At 45.4% G+C, this 21010-nt stretch overlaps 1 protein-coding gene across 1 annotated transcript in view; it reads left to right on the top strand.

Annotated features, from left to right (window-relative positions):
* LOC138351744 (ryncolin-4-like) overlaps window positions 1-21010 on the top strand; it is a 132147-nt gene that overhangs the window by 17465 nt on the left and 93672 nt on the right. The window contains exon 2 of the mRNA XM_069303772.1: window positions 10278-10324. Within this exon, the coding sequence (XP_069159873.1) occupies window positions 10309-10324 (16 nt within the window). The 5' untranslated portion in view covers window positions 10278-10308. The remainder of the gene's footprint in view (window positions 1-10277; window positions 10325-21010) is intronic.

Genomic DNA, 21010 nt, shown 5'->3' with positions numbered 1-21010 from the left:
CGGTTCAAGAGCTCGAGGGATGCGGGAAGGAAGCCTCAAGCTGTGAGCAGTGGACCTAGCTCGGGAGTAGGAGCTGCTGCCCGGGAACCGACGACGGGGAGTCCAAGTAGGACTCAGGGAACGTCTACTATTGGCATCACCAGAGTGACTGGTGAGTGGTCGCCTAGGAGAGGCGGCCGATGCTACAACTGTGGTGTAAGAGGTCATTTTGCCCGTGAGTGTGACGAGCACCAGAGGAATATGAGACTGATGTTAGAAGAGGAGAGAGTATTTGTTCATACCCTATATTATAGACCAATGTGATTAGTTGGGAAATGAAGATGGGCGAACACCCCTTCGTTTTCGGGGCCACCATGAAGTTTGGGAAGTCAGACCCAGTGGAGGTTGCAGTTCTTCGTGATACGGGTGCTGACATAAGCATGGTAGCCAGGAGTATTCTTCCCAACGATTTTATGGAATCATCTGTGGGAGTGGTGAGAATACGGAGTGTGGCAGAGGAGTACAGGTTACCACTTCACGAGGTACAGCTGATTGCCGACTATGGAGTTGAGAAGGCTATCGTAGCTGTTGCCCCTAAGTTACCCTTAGAGCACATGCAGATGGTGCTGGGTAACAACCTCGGTGTAGGTAGGATACAACCTGATTGGGCCAGGAGTGTCTATGTGTCAGGCAGTGGTACAACAATGCTAGGTGAGGTGCTGGTGAGGTAGTGGTACGGAAGGCGACATCTTCATTCCTCCATGAAATTCTCTTCCCTGTAAACGTCTTCTTCGGTTCGTGGTTGAGCTTATCCACCTCACTGTGACTCACCTCGCCACAGTGGTTCTTCTTGTCCGTGCCACTATTCATCCAGTTGGCATAGGGGTGCGTGGCTGAACACATGGAAGGTTCAGAAGGACCAGACACATGTGGGAGGTTCAGAAGGACCAGACACATGTGGGAGGTTCAGGAGGACCAGACACATGTGGGAGGTTCAGAAGGACCAGACACATGTGGGAGGTTCAGAAGGACCAGACACATGTGGGAGGTTCAGAAGGACCAGACACATGTGGGAAGGACCAGACACATGTGAGAAGGACCAGACACATGTGGGAAGGACCAGACACATGTGGGAAGGACCAGACACATGTGAGAAGGACCAGACACATGTGGGACATTGTGTAACTCCCGCATACACTATCCTAGTTTACCAAGTTCATAAAATAGAGCAAGCTATAGGTCAGTTACAATGAACAACACATCTAAGTTTCAACAGGTGAGAGACAAAGGACTTGAGAACTTTCACAGTGGTGCTAATCCTTGTAACAATACTCAATACTTAAATAAAATGTGAATAGTAAATCAAACATGAATCAATTATGCATAGATTAGCAAATAATAAATGATTTAGGCCTTTGCTGGATTTAGTCACATCAGTCGTATCCTAAACTCATGAGGTGTCAAGATGTATTTTAGCTTAAGGCGTAGTGTATTCTGCTTTCGCAGTACCCAAGGAGATACCTAAATTTGAACTAATTCTGTAAATTCGTATCCAGTGCAGCAGGACACTTGCTCGTTAAGGGGGCAAACACTGTTTTTCTCAAACTAACTTTGATAGATCAAAGTGACTAAATGGCCTCAGTCACAATATAAGTAGATAGATGTCCTAATTGACTGAAATAATTAATAAAATAAGATTGATACTTAAATAATTATTTATATTTAATCTCATCAAATTCTTACTAAACGTAAATCAAAAAGATACGAAATTAAACGTACATGAGTGTGGGGTTAAGCCCGTATAAATAACCAGTGTTCTTTGTATGAGGAAAATGGTAATGACATACAACCGATTGATCACTATACAAACAATCAATAAATAAAAACAGTTATAACCGTTCTGATAAAATGTAAAGGAACCCGAGTACAGAAAGTCTAATTATGCCAGGTTCATTTAACTCTTCTCTTGAGCTGGGAAAGTTGTTTCATTTGATGAACCCATAGCGAGCTTGGCGTCTGCCGGCGTTCTTGTAATTCTTCTTAATTAACCAATGGCTCTGTTACAGTCTCTCTACTCAAAGTTTATGCACTTAATTGTTCACTAAACATTCGTCTGTTTGTTGAAGACCGTCAGCATCTCACAAACGCTCATGATAGCAAACAAAGTGGAACTGTTGGTCAGAGCCTCGAAGTGGGCATTTCTGGGGAACAAACCAAATGTGAAGATTGACGTCCCTCCACACCGGAGTTGACGTCCCTCCACCCCGGAGTTGACGTCCCTCCACCCCGGAGTTGACGTCCCTCCACCTCGGAGTTGACGTCCCTCCACCCCGGAGTTGACGTCCCTCCACCCCAGAGTTGACGTCCCTCCACCTCGGAGTTGACGTCCCTCCACCCCGGAGTAGACGTCCCTCCACCCCGGAGTTGACGTCCCTTCACCCCGAAGTTAACGTCCCCTCCGCCCCAGAGTTGACCTCCCTCCACCCCGGAGTTGATGTCCCTCCACCCCGGAGTAGACGTCCCTCCACCCCGGAGTTGACGTCCCTTCTCCCCGGAGTTGATGTCTCTCCACCCCGGAGTTGACGTCCCTCCACCCCACAGTTGACGTCCCCTCCACCCCAGAATTAACGTCCCCTCCTCCCCGGAGTTGACGTCCCCTCCTCCCCGGAGTTGACGTCTCTCCATCCCAGAGTTGACCTCCCTCCACCCCGGAGTTGACGTCTCTCCACCCCGGAGTTGACGTCCCCTCCTCCTCGGAGTTGACGTCTATCCTCCCCTGAGTTGACGTCCCCTCTTCCCCGGAGTTGACGTCTCTCCACCCCGGAGTTGAAGTCCCTCCACCCCGGAGTAGACGTCCCTACTCCCCAGAGTTGACGTCCCTCCGCCCCGGAGTTGACGTCCCTCCGCCCCGGAGTTGACATCCCTCCACCCCGGAGTTGACCTCCCTCCACCCCGGAGTTGACGTCCCTCCACCCTGGAGTAGACGTCCCTCCACACCCTGAGTTGACCTCCCTCCACCCCGGAGTTGATGTCCCTCCACCCCGGAGTTGACCTCCCTCCACCCCGGAGTTGACGTCCCTCCACCCTGGAGTTGACGTCCCTCCACCCCGGAGTAGACGTCCCTCCAACCCGGAGTTGACGTCCCTTCACCCCGAAGTTGACGTCTCCTCCACCCCGGAGTTGACCACCCTCCACCCAGGAGTTGACATCCCTCCACCCCGGAGTTGACGTCCTTCCACCCCACAGTTGACGTCCCCTCCACCCCAGAATTGACGTCCCCTCCTCCCCGGAGTTGACGTCCCTCCACCCCGGAGTTGACGTCCCCTCCTCCCCGGAGTTGATGTCTCTCCACCCCGGAGTTGCATCCCTTCACCCCGGAGTTGACGTCTCTCCACCCGTGAGTTGACGTCCCCTCCTCCCTGGAGTTGACTTCCTCTCCTCCCGGAGTTAACGTCTCTCCACCCCGGAGTTGACGTCTCTCCACCCCTGAGTTGACGTCCCCTCCTCCCTGGAGTTGACTTCCTCTCCTCCCCGGAGTTAACGTCTCTCCACCCCGGAGTTGACGTCTCTCCACCCGGAGTTGACGTCTCCCCACCCCAGAGTTGACGTCCCTTCCACCCCGGAGTTGGGAGAACGGGGTGCTAGTTACTCAATTTTAATTGCTAATATATCGGCCCACAAGTGCTTAAACTTATGGTCAGTAAGCTAACATCGAATAAAAGTAGAACTATGAAATGATTCAATTATATAATTTAAACGCCCTCTGGAGGAGATATAAATCCATGATGAACATCACTAATTATGAGATATTATAAAAGGCATTAAACTCAGCCAAAAAGGAAATTAGATCAGCCAAAAGAAACTACGAAAACCATTTGCTCAAAACATAAAGAAAGTTCCTAAGTCGTTTGGAGGCCTGGTCGACGACCGGGCCGCGGGGACACTAAGCCCCGGAAACACCTCAAGGTAACCTCAAGGTTCTATGCCTATAAGAAGAAAAACTAAACAAAAGACTCGGTCGACCATGATAAGATAACTCTAACCAAATTGAATTGGACGATAAACGTGCAACAGCACTGAATGAATACTTAACATCAGTGTTTACACTAGAAAGTTTATGTGGCATCCCATTACCCACACAAATATTTGAAGAAGGTGAAGAGAACGAATTAAGTGATATACCCATAGCGTACAACATTACCAGGAAGAGCACTGACAAACTATAAGACTCAAACACCCCAGGTGGGGGGAAGGGAAGGGAACTATCAGGAGAGTGCTAAGCAATTACGACTATATAGCACTGGGAAGGGATGAGGCTAAGGATTTCGGATGGGACGTACGGGATGTGGGGGGGGGGGGGCGATGAACGGTGCCCAACTACTTGGACGGTCGGGGATTGATCGCCGACCTGCATGAAGCGAGACCGTGGCTCTACCGTCCACCCAAAGTGGTTGGGTACCCCAGTTGTGGTCAGATTTATATTCTAAACCGTAAAGGAACTGGCAGAGGAACTATACCTACCACTGAAACTCCTTTCCAGAAAATCTCTGGACCACGGGATAGTTCCCCTAGATTGGAAATATGCCAATGTCACCCCTTCAAGTTCAAGTACATTTATTGAGACAATATGATACATCTCAAAAGGATAGAATAGCTAGGGCTATTTCTATCCTCCACTGTCACCCCTATTTCCAAAATAGACAGAAGGACTCTACTCAGACAAAGGACTTCCAGCAGATGTAGTATATATGGACTGTGATAATGCTTTCGATAAAAGGTACCACATGAAAGACTAGCAAGGATATTACAGGCACATGGAATAAATAGTATTCCATTTATTAAATTACTTGTAAATAAATCAAATCAAATCAAACAAGAATAAATAAAACAATGGTTAAAACAAAGAAAACAGAAGGTTGTGCTAAATGGGAAGGAATCTGATTGGAGAAATGTGGTGAGTAGGGTACCACAGGGATCTATTTTCGACCCAATTTTTTTTATAGTATATACTAGCTGTACCCAGCCACGCGTTGCTGTGACTTACAGCAACGCGTGGGCCACAGCAACCACAGCAGCCACAGCAACCCTCCCCTGTTCCCCCCATCCTACTCACCATTCCCATCATCTCCGGTCCCCTCGTCCTCCCTACATTTCCCTCACTTCCCCGTCCCCTCGTCCTCCCCATCATCCCCCCCACACCCCCGTCCCTTCGTCCTCCCCACCATTTCCCCCCCTTCACCATCTCCCATTCCCCTGTCCCCCTTGTCAGCCCCACCATTCTTCACTCCTCCGTCCCCTCCTATCCACCATCCCCCACTTCTCCGTTCCTTCATCGTCCCCACATCATCATTTTGCAGATGACACAAAAATTTATGGTGAAGTGGGAAGTGAAAATGATATCGAGGACTTAGGAAGAAATCCATATAACTCCACAAATGGTCAGAAGACTGGCAAATGCTTTTTAATGTAACAAATGCAAGACCTTACATGGGGGATATAACAACCCACGTCACAACAACCAAATGATTAACATTACCTTGCGGCATATTACTGAACATAATGAAGGAACTTGGAGTCAAAATCCATCACTCTGCAAACACACAGTGTAACGGTCCCTATTGTTACCTCATTACTAAGTGGTTACATGTTGTTATACAGTTTTTATGGCGGTTTAGTTGTTTCAACTTGCTAGATAGTTGTCACAACTTGTTAGAAGGTGTTACAACATGTTAGAAGGTGTTACAACTTGTTAGAAGGTGTTACAACTTGTTAGAAGGTGTTACAACATGTTAGAAGGTGTTACAACATGTTAGAAGGTGTTTCAACTTGTTAGATAGTTGTCACAACTTGTTAGAAGGTGTTACAACATGTTAGAAGGAGTTACAACATGTTAGAAGGAGTTAAAAATGTTAGGTGTTACAACATGTTAGAAGGTGTTACAAATGTTAGAGGGTGTTACAACTTGATAGAAGGTTTTACTACATGTTAGAAGATGTTACAACGTAGTAGAAAGTGTTACAACTTGTTAGAAGGTGTTACAACTTGTTAGAAGGAGTTACAACTTGTTAGAAGGTGTTACAACATGTTAGGAGGTGTTACAACTTGTTAGAAGGAGTTACAACTTCTTGGAAGGTGCTACAACATGTTAGATGGTGTTACAACTTGTTAGAAGGAGTTACAACTTGTTAGAAGGAGTTACAACTTGTTAGAAGGTGTTACAACATGTTAGAAGGTGTTACAACGTGTTAGAAGGTGTTACAACGTGTTAGAATGTGTTACAACGTGTTAGAAGGTGTTACAACTTGTTAGAAGGAGTTACAACTTGTTAGAAGGTGTTACAACATGTTAGAAGGAGTTACAACTTGTTAGAGGGTGTTACAACATGTTAGAAGGAGTTACAACTTGTTAGAAGGTGTTACTAGATGTTAGAAGGAGTTACAAATGTTAGAAGGTGTTACAACTTGATAGAAGGTTTTACTACATGTTAGAAGATGTTACAACGTGGTAAAAAGTGTTACAACTTGTTAGAAGGTGTTACAACTTGTTAGAAGGAGTTACAACATGTTAGAAGGAGTTACAACATGTTAGAAGGAGTTACAAAATGTTAGGTGTTACAACATGTTAGAAGGAGTTACAACATGTTAGAAGGAGTTACAATTTGATAGAAGGTTTTAGTACATGTTAGAAGATGTTACAACGTGGTAGAAAGTGTTACAACTTGTTAGAAGGTGTTACAACTTGTTAGAAGGAGTTACAACTTGTTAGAAGGAGTTACAACTTGTTAGAAGGAGTTACAACTTGTTAGAAGGTGTTACTACATGTTAGAAGGAGTTACAAATGTTAGAAGGTGTTACAACTTGATAGAAGGTTTTACTACATGTTAGAAGATGTTACAACGTGGCAAAAAGTGTTACAACTTGTTAGAAGGTGTTACAACTTGTTAGAAGGAGTTACAACATGTTAGAAGGAGTTACAACATGTTAGAAGGAGTTACAAAATGTTAGGTGTTACAACATGTTAGAAGGAGTTACAAAATGTTAGGTGTTACAACATGTTAGAAGGTGTTACAAATGTTAGAGGGTGTTACAACTTGTTAGAAGGTGTTACAACATGTTAGAAGGTGTTACAACTTGTTAGAAGGAGCTACAACTTGTTAGAGGGCGTTACTACATGTTAGAAGGTGTTACAACATGTTAAAAGGTGTTAGAACTTGTTAGAAGGTGCTACAACTTGTTAGAAGGTGTTACAACGTGTTACAACGTGTTAGAAGGAGTTACAACTTGTTAGAGGGTGTTATTACATGTTAGAAGGTGTTACAACATGTTAAAAGGTGTTCCAACTTGTTAGAAGGTGTTACAACTTGTTAGAAGATGTTACAACTTGTTAGAAGGTGTTACAATATAATATAAAGTGTTACAACATGTTAGAAGGTGTTACAACTTGTTAGAAGGTGTTACAACTTGTTAGAAGGAGTTACAACTTGTTAGAAGGTGTTACAACATGTTAGAAGTTGTTACAACTTGTTAGAAGATGTTACAACTTGTTAGAAGGTGTTACAATATAATATAAAGTGTTACAACATGTTAGAAGGAGTTACAACTTGTTTGAAGGTGGTACAAAGTGTTAGAAGGTGTTACAACATGTTAGAAGGTGTTACAACTTGTTAGAAGGTGTTACAACATGTTAGAAAGTGTTACAACTTGTTAGAAGGTGTTACAACTTGTTAGAAAGTGTTGCAACTTGTTAGAAGGTGTTAGAAAGTGTTACAATGTGGTAGAATGTGATACAATATGTTAGAAGATGTTACAGCGTGTTAGACGGTGTTCCAACTTGTTAGAAGGTGTTGTAACTTGTTAGAAGGTGTTACAACGTGTTAGAAACTGTTGCAACTTGTTAGAAGTTGGTACAACATTTTAGAAGGTGTTACAACATGTTAGAAGGTGTTACAACGTGTTAGAAGGTGTTACAACTTGTTAGAAGGTGTTACAGCTTGTTAGACAGTTGTTACAACATGCTAGAAGGTGTTACAACATGTTAGATAGTTGTTAGTTGTTACAACTTGTTAGAAGCTGTTACAACATGTTAGACAGTTGTTACAACATGTTAGAAGGTGTTACAACATGTTAGAAGCGGTTACAACATGTTAGACAGTTGTTACAACATGTTAGAAGCTGTTACAACATGTTAGAAGGTGTTACAACATGTTAGAAGGTGTTACAACTTGTTAGAACGTTGCAGCATCGACGTAGTTTCGTCGTGTGTTTCGGGATATAAACCCAAGGAATCGCATACCCGCTGAAGCTGTATACGACAAAACTGTTTAATCTTAAAATCCAGCTTGAAAAAAAATCATCAGGACAAACGTGGACCCACTGATAAGCCACTGGCTTTCTATACTCATCAAGACTACTAGAGTGTTAGTTACCCCCAGGTAATTTCAGGTACACGACTTGTGCTCCACAGAGTATAATCCAAGATAATTAATAGGAGCTAGTGTGGCAGCGTGTAGACTGTAGACTCCCTTTTGAACTCCTAAGATTTCACCCCCGCATCACCCACCCAACGCCATTCTGTACACTGCCAGTAGTGTAAATTAGGACTACGACCGTCCACGCCATCTGAGCAGATGAGCCAGTTGTGGCCACCTGCCCAGGTAAGGGATCTGGTCATAGTACTAAGGGGGTGTGGGAGGACCCCCCCCCCCCCCACGTGCCTGTGCGTAGTCATCTGGAAGGATTTGCGGTTGTCAATGATGATAGGGGGATGTGAGGATAGGGGGAGTATGTGTAGCAGGTGTGCAGCAGGTGTGTAGCTCATTCTCTGCCTTACCAACTCTACTTCATCATTCAACTTTGCCTTCCTTCTTCTTGGCTTGTGTGTTTACTCTCCAATATGCAGTAATTTAAATTCCCCCATCACAAAATTTATTAAGTTTAACTTTTACCAGACAGTATCTTTCATCATTCCTTTACTAAAATTATTCCTCACAGGTGAAAATAGACAAGTTTAGCTTCATTCAACAGTTTCTTAACTGCATTATGCTTCATTCGACTTTCAAAATACTCAACTACATCATCGTTACTTTATTTCTAAGCCCTTGTGTTAAATAAACAGTCTTTGTCTAGCCTATCAATATCTTTGGGAAACTTGCCAGGGGTGATCACTTGTATTGAATCACTTGTGCCCAGAGACAGCTGGGACTTGCTTAACCGTCTCAAGTGAACAGCTTCTCAAACAAGATTAACATTAATCTTCGTCAGCCTTTAAAATCTTGTTATCTTGCAGGTGCAAATTGGGGGAATCTTTTACTAACAATATCTACATATGACAAATAGTATTTTCCTAATTCAATCAAGGTGGGGTTTAATGTTCTACACATATTTCTAATGTCTCTCAGATGTTCACATTCTCTCAGGTAGTGGTCAAGACGGTCTCCATCACTCTCACCACAGATTCTGCAACTCAGCTGCTCAACTGTTGTTTCCATTCCAAATCTCCTTGGATATTTGTATCCAAGACGAATTCTCGCTATTATTAATTCTCTCCTGCGGCCACCTCCTCTTCGTTCATAATGATTGGTATTGCCAGCTGCAACTATGATGTATCAGCATACAGATTCACTGATTTGTTATTCTACTCTCCTTTCCTCAGTAACCTTGTTGCGGTGATGTTGCCTGATAATGCCTCTAATTTGTAGAAGAGTCTTGGGTGTGTAGTATTCAATATGGTCTCCTTCAGTGCCTTCAGCAGCCAGCACATCTGCACGTTCTTTTCCACAGATTCCAACATGGGAGGGGATCCACAGAAATTTGACAAATCTTCCCTGATTTCTTAGTTCTCTCACAGCTCATTTGATTTCAGCGACTAACGCAAGATTTTTTGCCCGATTTTTACAAAGGTTTTAATTCTCGGGCAGAAAATCTTGCGATAGTTGCTGAAATCCAGAGAACTGAGAGAGTTTCTCACAAGAAATCAAGAGAGCTGAGTCACTCAAAGCAAGTGAAACAGTTTTCGTGATTCAGCATGTCATACAAAATGGTGTGCGGGGCCTGGACTCAACCAGGAGGACTTTATCCGTGATGTGGGCTTAATCTCAACAGTAATGATTAACATGCTTGGTTCTGGAGAGTTTTATGTAGTTGCTGGACATCTCCCACATTATGTGGGTGATGTCCAGGCCTTTACTTGGTGAAATGTTGAGGTGTTTTATGAGTTGTGATCTCTCCCACAGGGAGGGACGGCTGGTGTCTGCCTGGTGTGACATGACTACTGACGGAGGTGAGTAATCTCTCCCACAGGGAGGGACGGCCGGTGTCTGCCTGGTGTGACATGACTACTGACGGAGGTGAGTAATCTCTCCCACAGGGAGGGACGGCCAGTGTCTGCCTGGTGTAACATGACTACTGACGGAGATCAGCTGTCTCTCCTGCTGCAGTCGTAATGGAGGTATTATTAGTTGTAGTGATGGTGACAGTTACCACTTTAGGGAGTTTTTTGTGGGAAAAACTTCCTACCAGTAAGTCAAATCAACTGACCACAACATGGAACTAATAAATTATTATAACTATGCTGGTTGAACAACTTTGTCTGGTTTTAGATAATCATTACCGTGTAGAGTGTAATATGTTCTGTATCCGGCAACTATTACCATCCAGAGTGCAATATGTTCTGTATCCGGCAACCATTACCATCCAGAGTGCAATATGTTCTGTATCCGGCAACCATTACCATCCAGAGTGCAATATGTTCTGTATCCGGCAACCATTACCATCCAGAGTGCATTATGTTCTGTATCCGGCAACCATTACCATCCAGAGTGCAATATGTTCTGTATCCGGTACCATTACCTTTCAGAGTGCAATATGTTCTGTATCCGGCAACCATTACCATCCAGAGTGCAATATGTTCTGTATCCGGCAACCATTACCATCCACAGTGCAATATGTTCTGTATCCGGCAACCATTACCATCCAGAGTGCATTATGTTCTGTATCCGGCAACCATTACCATCCACAGTGCAATATGTTCTGTATCCGGCAACCATTACCATCCAGAGTGCAATATGTTCTGTATCCGGCAACCATTACCATCCAGAGTGCAATATGTTCTGTATCCGGCAACCATTACCATCCAGAGTGCAATATGTTCTGTATCCGGCAACCATTACCATCCAGAGTGCATTATGTTCTGTATCCGGCAACCATTACCATCCAGAGTGCAATATGTTCTGTATCCGGCTACCATTACCATCCAGAGTGCAATATGTTCTGTATCCGGCAACCATTACCATCCAGAGTGCAATATGTTCTGTATCCGGCAACCATTACCATCCAGAGTGCAATATGTTCTGTATCCGGCAACCATTACCATTCAGAGTGCAATATGTTCTGCATCCGGCAACCATTACCATCCAGAGTGCAATATGTTCTGCATAAGAACATATGAATGGTTGTCGAGGGCACTTGGTGTCAATTGCCGACTAGACAAATATTGCAAATCAAATGCATTATCTTTCATAGATAACTGGGAACACTTCTAGGGAAGAAATGACATGTATGCTCAGGATGGGGTGTGAAAGTTTTTTTTTTTCTTGTATCGTGATATTCTTGTACTATGTCCGTCAACTTTAAACTGACTCTTGATGGATCTCCTGAGGAAGGACTTGCTTAGCTAACATGCTAAGTGTAGTAAGCAGTTAATTCCCTACGTTAGAGACCATAGAACAATTGACTAGGCGCAAGTAAAAGCCGAGACCTCAAAATTTCCATTCTTGCGAAATTCCAAGTATGGAATTTCCCTCACTTTGGCCGTCGACCTTCGAAAATCGCCGGAGCGAATCTAACACGTAGGTCACTGGTTCTCACAATGTAATTTTTGTTGTGTGGTGCTATGAATTCAGCCCAAATCTCATGAAGCAGTCTCAAATGAACAGCAATAATAATTTCAGGCAACATAGCAGAACATAATGTAAATCAGTAAAATGTGTGGAGTGTAACGAAAAGACAGTGTTCAACATAACAACACCGTTTATTCAACAAAACTAACTACTACAACAATGAAGAATATCAATGATGTTAGTTAAAAGCCTTCCTGTGACACCTTTACGAAAGCTAGACACCAGCCACGAGTATCACTACAGGTTCCTTCCTGCAATCGTGTTGTGCTACATAAATTAACTAATTTGAACATATTGAGTGATCACAGAGAAATCAATCAATGCTCTCTGCTACTCTGCGCTGCCTCCCTCAATCTTCACTGTTAAACGGCTCCTACTCGCTTTAACTACTTCCACGAATGTGCTATAATGGCCATTGTAACATATTTGGAATGTATATGACCTATGCTCTCCAACGAGCCTAATCACGGGATGTTTCGAGTAAGGGTTACGAAATCCAGTCCGAGTGCACGGCTATTCACGTGCCCTGTGCACAGCGAGCTTCACGTTACCATACACTAGTAGGAGGTTTAGCTGGTGTAAACTCATTCTCTGACTAATGGTTCATCAATCAAAGGCTGGGGTTGTTACTGTTGCGAACTCGTTGGAACCTGTGGTTGGAGGGGTTTGTCTGGGTTTAAACTGTTAGTAGATATTGGTATGGGAATTGACATGGAGAAATGAGGTAATGAAAGTATGTGTTTGGGGGGGGGGGGGAACAAATTGGCAAAATGATCACTGAAAAAGAAGGGCCTCAAAATAACGATACACTCAGGGTATATTACACGAACAGTAGGAGTCTGAGAAACAAAATAAACAATTTAAATGCTATTGTCTGCACAGAAAAAATAGATATTATTGCACTTACAGAAACATGGATGAATGTAGAAAATAGAGATCTATTAGCTAAATAACAAATAAACGGATTTAAACATTTTCACACAGATAGATATATTAGATGAGGAGGGAGATTAGCCATATATGTTAGGGAAAAATTGAAATGTAGCCCCAAAGAAGGAATCAAAACTGAGCCACACACAGAAACTATCTGCCTAGAATTAAAGGAAAAAGATAAAAATCTTATGACAGGATTTAAATACAAGCCACCAAACTTAGACAGAATGGAAGCAAAGCAACTATGGCATGAAATATGTAGAGCAACTACGTCAAACAATACACGTGTCATGGGTGACTTTAATTTTAGTGGAATAAACTGGATTAACAGAACAGGGAATAATGAAGCAGAAGGTTTTCTAGAATTAAATGACGATTGCTTTCATAAGCAACACATTAAGGAACCAACATGGGAAATAATATTTTAGACTTAGTGTTAACTAACAGGGAAACACAAATTAATGAAATCGAAATAGGGAGGAGTGGGGAGGAGCAGGCAGGCAGGAAGGTCCAGGAAGGCATGCAGGCCCAGGAGAGTAAGGTAGGCCTAGGAGGCTGCCGAGGAGGAGGTAGGCTGTGGACGACTTTGTAGTCGTCCACAGTGTCGACGACTACAGTGTGTGTAGGCTGTGTTTCTTTGAACAGCGATCACAAAGAAATCAGATTTAGTATAGAATGGAATAGATTTAGTATAGAATGGAATAGATGTGTAGGGGAAAATTTTGTTATAGGTGCCAGATTTTCGAAAAGCTGATTTTAATGGTCTAAGGAATTTTTTGGGTGAAATAGATTGGAACGTCCTGGGCATTGGGGGTGGGCCGGTCTTGGAGTGAAACGTGTACCCAGCGATGGGTAATGTAAAAAGGAGTTTTGTTGTGGATTCAAAATATAACTTATTATAAAATATTCTAAGCAAAGCACAGAAACTTAGTATATCATAAAAATTGAATGGATTGAATAATAATGACCCGAAATGAATAACAAAGTATCTAAAGAACCTTATAGGTGGAAAGAAAGCGTGGTACAAAAGGTTTATGAATGGGGAAGTCAGTTTAGAACAACAATTCGTACAACTGGTTAGAAATATTAAGAAAGAGATAAGGAGGGCAAAAAACTAAGAAGTTCCCATAGCAGGGTTAAGCAAACAAAAATCCTAAAAAATTGTTTTAGTTATTTCAAACTAAGATTAGAGAAAGGATAGGTCTATTAAAACTCGAGAAGGGTCAGATAACTGATAATGACGCAGATATGAGTAGTATTTTTAATAAATATTTTATATTTGTATTTACTAAAGAGGAACTTAACATTATCCCTTCAGCCTAACAACTCAACACCACCCCACAATACCCTCAACCAACCCGCAGTACCCTCCACCACCCCTCAATACCCTCAACCAACCCGCAGTACCCTCCACCACCCCTCACTACCCTCAACCAACCCGCAGTACCCTCCAACACCCCACACTACCCTCAAACACCCCACACTACCCTCCACCACTTCACAACACCCTCCACCACCCCACACTTCCCTCCACCATCTCACACTACCCTCCACCAACCCACACTTCCCTCCAACACCTCCACACTACCCTCCACCACCCCACACTACCGTCCACCAGCCCACACTTCCCTCCACCACCCCACACTACCCTCCACCAACCCACACTACCCTCCAACACCTCCACACTACCCTCCACCACTCAACACTACCCTCCACCATTCCACACTACCCTCCACCACCTCCACACTACCCTCTACCACCCCACACTACCCTCCACCATGCCACTCTACCCTCCACCACCCCAAACTACCCTCCACCACCCCACACTGCCCTCCACCACCCCACACTACCCTCCACCACCTCCACACTACCCTCCACCACCTCCACACTACCCTCCACCACCCCAAACTACCCTCCACCACCCCACAACACCCTCCACCACCCCTCACTACCCTCTACTATCTCCACACTACCCTCCACAACCCCACACTACCCTCCACCACCCCATACTACCCTCCAACACCCCACTCTACCCTCCACCACCCCAAACTACCCTCCACCACCCCACACTGCCCTCCACCACCCCACACTACCCTCCACCACCTCCACACTACCCTCCACCACCTCCACACTACCCTCCACCACCCCAAACTACCCTCCACCACCCCACAACACCCTCCACCACCCCTCACTACCCTCTACTATCTCCACACTACCCTCCACAACCCCACACTACCCTCCACCACCCCATACTACCCTCCAACACCCCACACTACCCTCCACCACCCCGCATTACCCTCCACCACCCCACACTACCCTCCACCACTCCACAACACCCTCCACCACCCCACACTACCCTCCACCACCCCATACTACCCTCCAACACCCCACACTACCCTCCACCACCCCGCACTACCCTCCACCACCCCACACTACACTCCACCACTCCACAACACCCTCCACCACCCCACACTACCTTCCACAATGCCACTCTATCCTCCACCACCCCAAACTACCCTCCACCACCCCAAACTACCCCTCCACTACCCCATACTACTCTCCACCACCCCACACTACCCACCATAACCCCACACTACCCTCCACCACCCCACACTACCCTCCACCACCCCAAACTACCCACCAGCAACCCACACCTCCCTCCACTACCCCACACCATCCCATACTACCCTCAACCACCTCCACACTACGCTCCACCACCCCACACTACCCTCCACCACCCCACACTACCCTCCACCACTTATCTCTACCCTCCACCACCCCCACTTCCCTCCACCACTTATCTCTACCCTCCACCACCCCACACTACCTACCACCACCCGACACTTCCCTCCACCACTTATCTCTACCCTCCACCACCCCACACTACCCTCCACCACCCCACACTACCCTCCACCACCCCACATTACCCCCCACCACCCCACACTACCCTCCAACACACCACACTACCCACCACCACCCCACACTACCCTCCACCACCCCACACTACCCTTTACGACCCCACACTACCCTCCACCACCCCACATCTCCCTCCACCACCCCACATTACCCTCCACATCCCCACACTAATCTCCACCACTTATCTCTACCCTCCACCACCCCACACTACCCTCCACCACCCCATACTACCCTCCTCAACCCCACACTACCCTCCACCACCCCACACTACCCTCCACCACCCCACACTACCCTCCACCAACCCACACTACCCTCCACCACCCCACACTACCCTCCACCAACCCACACTACCCTCCACCACCCCACAACACCCTCCACCACCTCACACTACCCTCTGCTACCCCACACTACCCTCCTCCATCCTACACTACCCTCCACAATCCCACACTACCCTCCACCACCTCCCCACTGCTCTCCACTACCCCACACTACCCTCCACTGTCCCACACTACCCTCCACCACCTCACACTACCCTCGACTACCCCACAACACCCTCTACCACCCCAAACTACCCTCCACCACGATACTCTACCCTCCACCACCACTAACTACCCTCCACCACCCCACGCTACCCTCCACCATCCCACACTTCCCTCCTCCACCCCACACTACCCTCCACCACCCCACACTACCCTCCACCACCCCACACTACCCTCCACCACCCCACACTACCCTCCACCACCCCACACTACCCTTTAACTCCCCACACTACCCTCCACCACCCCAACACTATCCTCCACCACTTATATATCTTTACTCGACCACCCCGCACTCCCCTCCACCACTTCTCTCTACCCTCCACCACCCCACACTACCCTCCACCACCCCACACTACCCTCCACCACTTATCTCTACCCTCCACCACCCCACACTACCCTCCACCACCACACACTATCCTCCACTACTTATCTCTTCCCTCCACCACATCACATTACCCTCCACCACCCCAACACTATCCTCCACCACTTATGTCTTCACTCCACCACCCCGCACTCCCCTCGACCACTTATCTCTTCCCTCCACCACATCACATTACCCTCCACCACCCCAACACTATCCTCCACCACTTATATCTTCACTCCACCACCCCGCACTCCCCTCCACCACTTATCTCTACCCTCCACTACTTATCTCTACCCTCCACCACCCCACACTACCCTCCACCACCTCATACTACCCTCCCCCAACCCACACTACCCTCCACCACTTATCTCTACCCTCAACCAACCCACACTACCCTCAACCACATAAAAGGTTGATGCATAAGCTAGAGAAACAGGCAGGAGTAACTGGTAGGGCGCTCCAGTGCATAAGGGAGTACCTAAATAATAGGAAGCACAGAGTTACAGTGAGGGGTGAGACCTCAGACTGGCGTGAAGTCACCAGTGGAGTCCCACAGGGCTCTGTACTTGGACCTATCCTGTTTCTGATATACGTAAATGATCTCCCAGAGGGTATAGACTCATTCCTCTCTATGTTTTCTGACGACGCCAAAATTATGAGAAGGATTAAGACAGAGGAGGACAGCTTGAGGCTTCAAGAAGACCTGGACAAGCTGCAGGAATGGTCGAACAAATGGCTGTTAGAGTTTAATCCTAGCAAATGTAATGTAATGAAGATAGGGGTAGGAAGCCGGAGACCAGATACAAGGTATCACTTGGGAGATGAAATACTTCAAGAGACCGAGAGAGAAAGACCTGGGGGTTGATATCACGCCAGACCTGTCCCCTGATGCTCATATCAAGAGGATAACAGCAGCAGCATATGTCAGGTTGGCTAACATAAGAACGGCCTTTAGAAACTTGTGTAAGGAATCTTTCAGAACATTATATACCACATATGTCAGACCAATCCTGGAGTATGCGGCACCAGCATGGAGTCCATATCTAGTCAAGCATAAGACTAAAATGAAAAAGGTTCAAAGGTTTGCCACCATACTAGTACCCGAGCTGAGAGGTATGAGCTACGAAGAGAGACTACGGGAATTAAACCTCACTTCGTTGGAAGACAGAAGAGTTAGGGGGGACATGATCACCACATTCAAGATCCTCAAGGGAATTGACAGGGTTGATAAAGACAGGCTGTTTAACACAAGGGGCACACGCACTAGGGGACACAGGTGGAAACTGAGTGCCCAAATGAGCCACAGAGATATTAGAAAGGACTTTTTTAGTGTCAGAGTGGTTGACAAATGGAATGCATAAGGAAGTGATGTGGTGGAGGCTGACTCCATAACAGTTTCAAGTGTACATATGATAGAGCCCAATAGGCTCAGGAACCTGTACACCTGTTGATTGACAGTTGAGAGGCGGGACCAAAGAGCCAGAGCTCAACCCCCGCAAGCACAACTAGGTGAGTACAACTAGGTGAGTACACTTCCCTCCATCACCCCACACTACCCTACACCACTTATCTCTACCCTCCACCACCCCACATTACCCTCCACAACCCCACACTTCCCTCCATTACCCCACACTACCCTCCACCACTTATATCTACCCTCCACCACCCCACATTACCCTCCACAACCCCACACTACCCTCCACGACTTATCTCTACCCTCCACCACCCCACATTCCCCTCCACCACTTATCTCTACCCTCCACCATCCCACACTACCCTTCACCACCTCATACTACCCTTCCCCAACCCACACTACCCTCCCCAACCCACACTACCCTCCACCACCCCACACTACCCTCCACCACCCCACACTACCCTCCACCACCCTACACTACCCTCCACCACCCCACACTACCCTCTACCACCCCACACAACCCTCCACCACCCCACATTACCCTCCACCACCCCACACTACCCTCCACCACCCCACACGACCCTCCACCACTCCACACTACCCTCGACCATCCCACACTACCCTCCGCCACACCACACTACCCTCCTCCACCCCACACTACCATCCACCACCCCACACTACCCTCCACCACCCCACACTACCCTCTACCACCCCACACAACCCTCCACCATCCCTCACTACCCTCCACCACCCCTCACTACCCTCTACCATCCCACACTACCCTCAACCACCCCACACGACCCTCCATAACCCAATATATATACTCTATATATAAACAATATATTCTCTCGTGATTTTGTTCAGTTTGGGGTTTTAAGAAAAAACATCATACCAATGTTATATCACAGAAAACGAATTTTTCAATAACTCATGTATTTGTCTTATAATATGGAAATGCATTCATATAATAGATAACAATATGAATAGCAAAATTTCTGTGAATCCCCTATCATGTTGGAATCTGTGGAAATGAATGTGCAAATGTGCTGGCTGCTGAAGGAAACCACATTGTATTAATTTTGGATACAAATGTAGATGGAGATTCAGAATGGAAACAATTATAGTTGAACATGCAGAGGAGTTTAAGAATCTGTGGTGAGAGTGATGGACACAGCCTTGACAACTATACTTCAGAAAATGTAGACATCTAAGAGTCAATAGAAATATGTGTAGAAAAATAAACCCTACATGATTTGAGTTAGGGAAAACACCATTTATCATATAGATACTGTTCTTAAGGATTCTCCCATTTTGCACCCGCAAGATAACATATAAGATTTTAAGGGTTGACGAATGTTAATCTTCTTGTTTAATAAACTGTGCACTTGAGACATAGTTAATAAGAACACACCAATATATAAGGCAACAAAACGTTTTCAGATTCTTCACAACAATTTCCAGCAACTTTTACAATTTATATAAATTATTTTAGGGAATAGTACATAAATTTAATATTTAAACATGATATTAGTGTTTAGTGGAATGCATAACGAGTCATTCCACTAAACACTAATTTGGACAACTACTTTTTTTCTGATCATAGAATAACTAAATGTATTTTAAAGGTTTCATTCAGTCATTAAATATCATTCACAATTTACTAATGAATTTTACAAAAAACACCATAAATTTTATATTTAAACATGTAAAAACTATTTGTAATACATTAGGAACAAAATAGTTGTAGAAAAACAATTTATTATAAAACCTATGTGTTTGGATTTTTGGATTAAAAGTTTCTCAAAGGCCCTCCTGCACCATTCTCAATGCAAGTCATTCCTACACCTATGGGAAGAGATAGATGAACGTTTTCTATTCGATTTGTGTTTGCTGGGATTGCGCCTTCAGCCTGAAGTCTCCAAAGGAATTTGTTGACTTACTGGGGGGAACACAGGCCACAGGGATAAGAGCCTCCTTGGATGTAGAATCACTGTTTACCAACGTACCTGTGGATGAAACAATCGGGATGATAGCGGACAAAGAGTATCGTGATCTGGCCTGTATTCCTCTTGACATACCAGAAAACATTCTAAGGAAACTACTCCAAGCTTGTACTAAAAATGCACCCTTCTTGAGCCCAGACGGGCACATGTATAAGCAAGTAGATGGGGTAGCCATGGGTTCTCCCTTAGGTGTCCTGTTTGCGAACTTGTACATGGGTACCATCGAACAGAAGGTCTTAGTAGAAATGAACTTGAAACCGGCCATATACTGCAGGTATGGTGACGACATTTTTACACAGGTACCTGATGTCAGACATTTGCAGGAGCTAAAAGACGCATTTGAGCGGAATTCTGTGTTGCGTTTCACTTACGAGATGGAGAAGGATGGGAAGCTGCCTTTTCTAGATGTAACAGTCATGGAAAGGAGCGGTTTCCACACTGCAGTCTACACTAAGGAAATAAACATAGGAATGTGCTCAATGCCAACAGTGACTGCCCAGACAGGTACAAGAGGAGTGTTGTTAACGCTTATGTCGACCGTGCTCTCAGTCACAGCTCAGGATGGAAGCTAATCGATGAAGAACTCTGTAGGGTAAGGCAGGTCCTAGTCAACAACAGCTTCTCCAATGGTTTCCTTGAAGACATCATAAGAAGGAAGGTGAAACGCCATGCAACCTCTGATGAGAACACTAACACAACACCTTTACCCCCTATTAGACTATTTTACAGGAACTTCTTTTCCACAGCTCATAAAATGGAGGAAAGGGTCCTGAAAGATATTGTTGATAGGAACGTTATCCCTACAGACAAAAATCAGAAGATACAATTGACGATTTACTATAAAACCAGAAAAACGGCCAACCTACTCATGAGAAACTCTCCAGACACAAAGCAGAACGCTTTAAAAGAGACCAACGTCGTCTATGCCTTCAAATGCCCACTTGGGGACTGTAAGCCTCAAAGAAC

The sequence above is a fragment of the Procambarus clarkii genome, chromosome 50 (genome assembly GCF_040958095.1).
Source record: "Procambarus clarkii isolate CNS0578487 chromosome 50, FALCON_Pclarkii_2.0, whole genome shotgun sequence".
NCBI lineage: Eukaryota > Metazoa > Arthropoda > Malacostraca > Decapoda > Cambaridae > Procambarus > Procambarus clarkii.
This window is presented reverse-complemented; position numbering and strand designations above follow the sequence as displayed.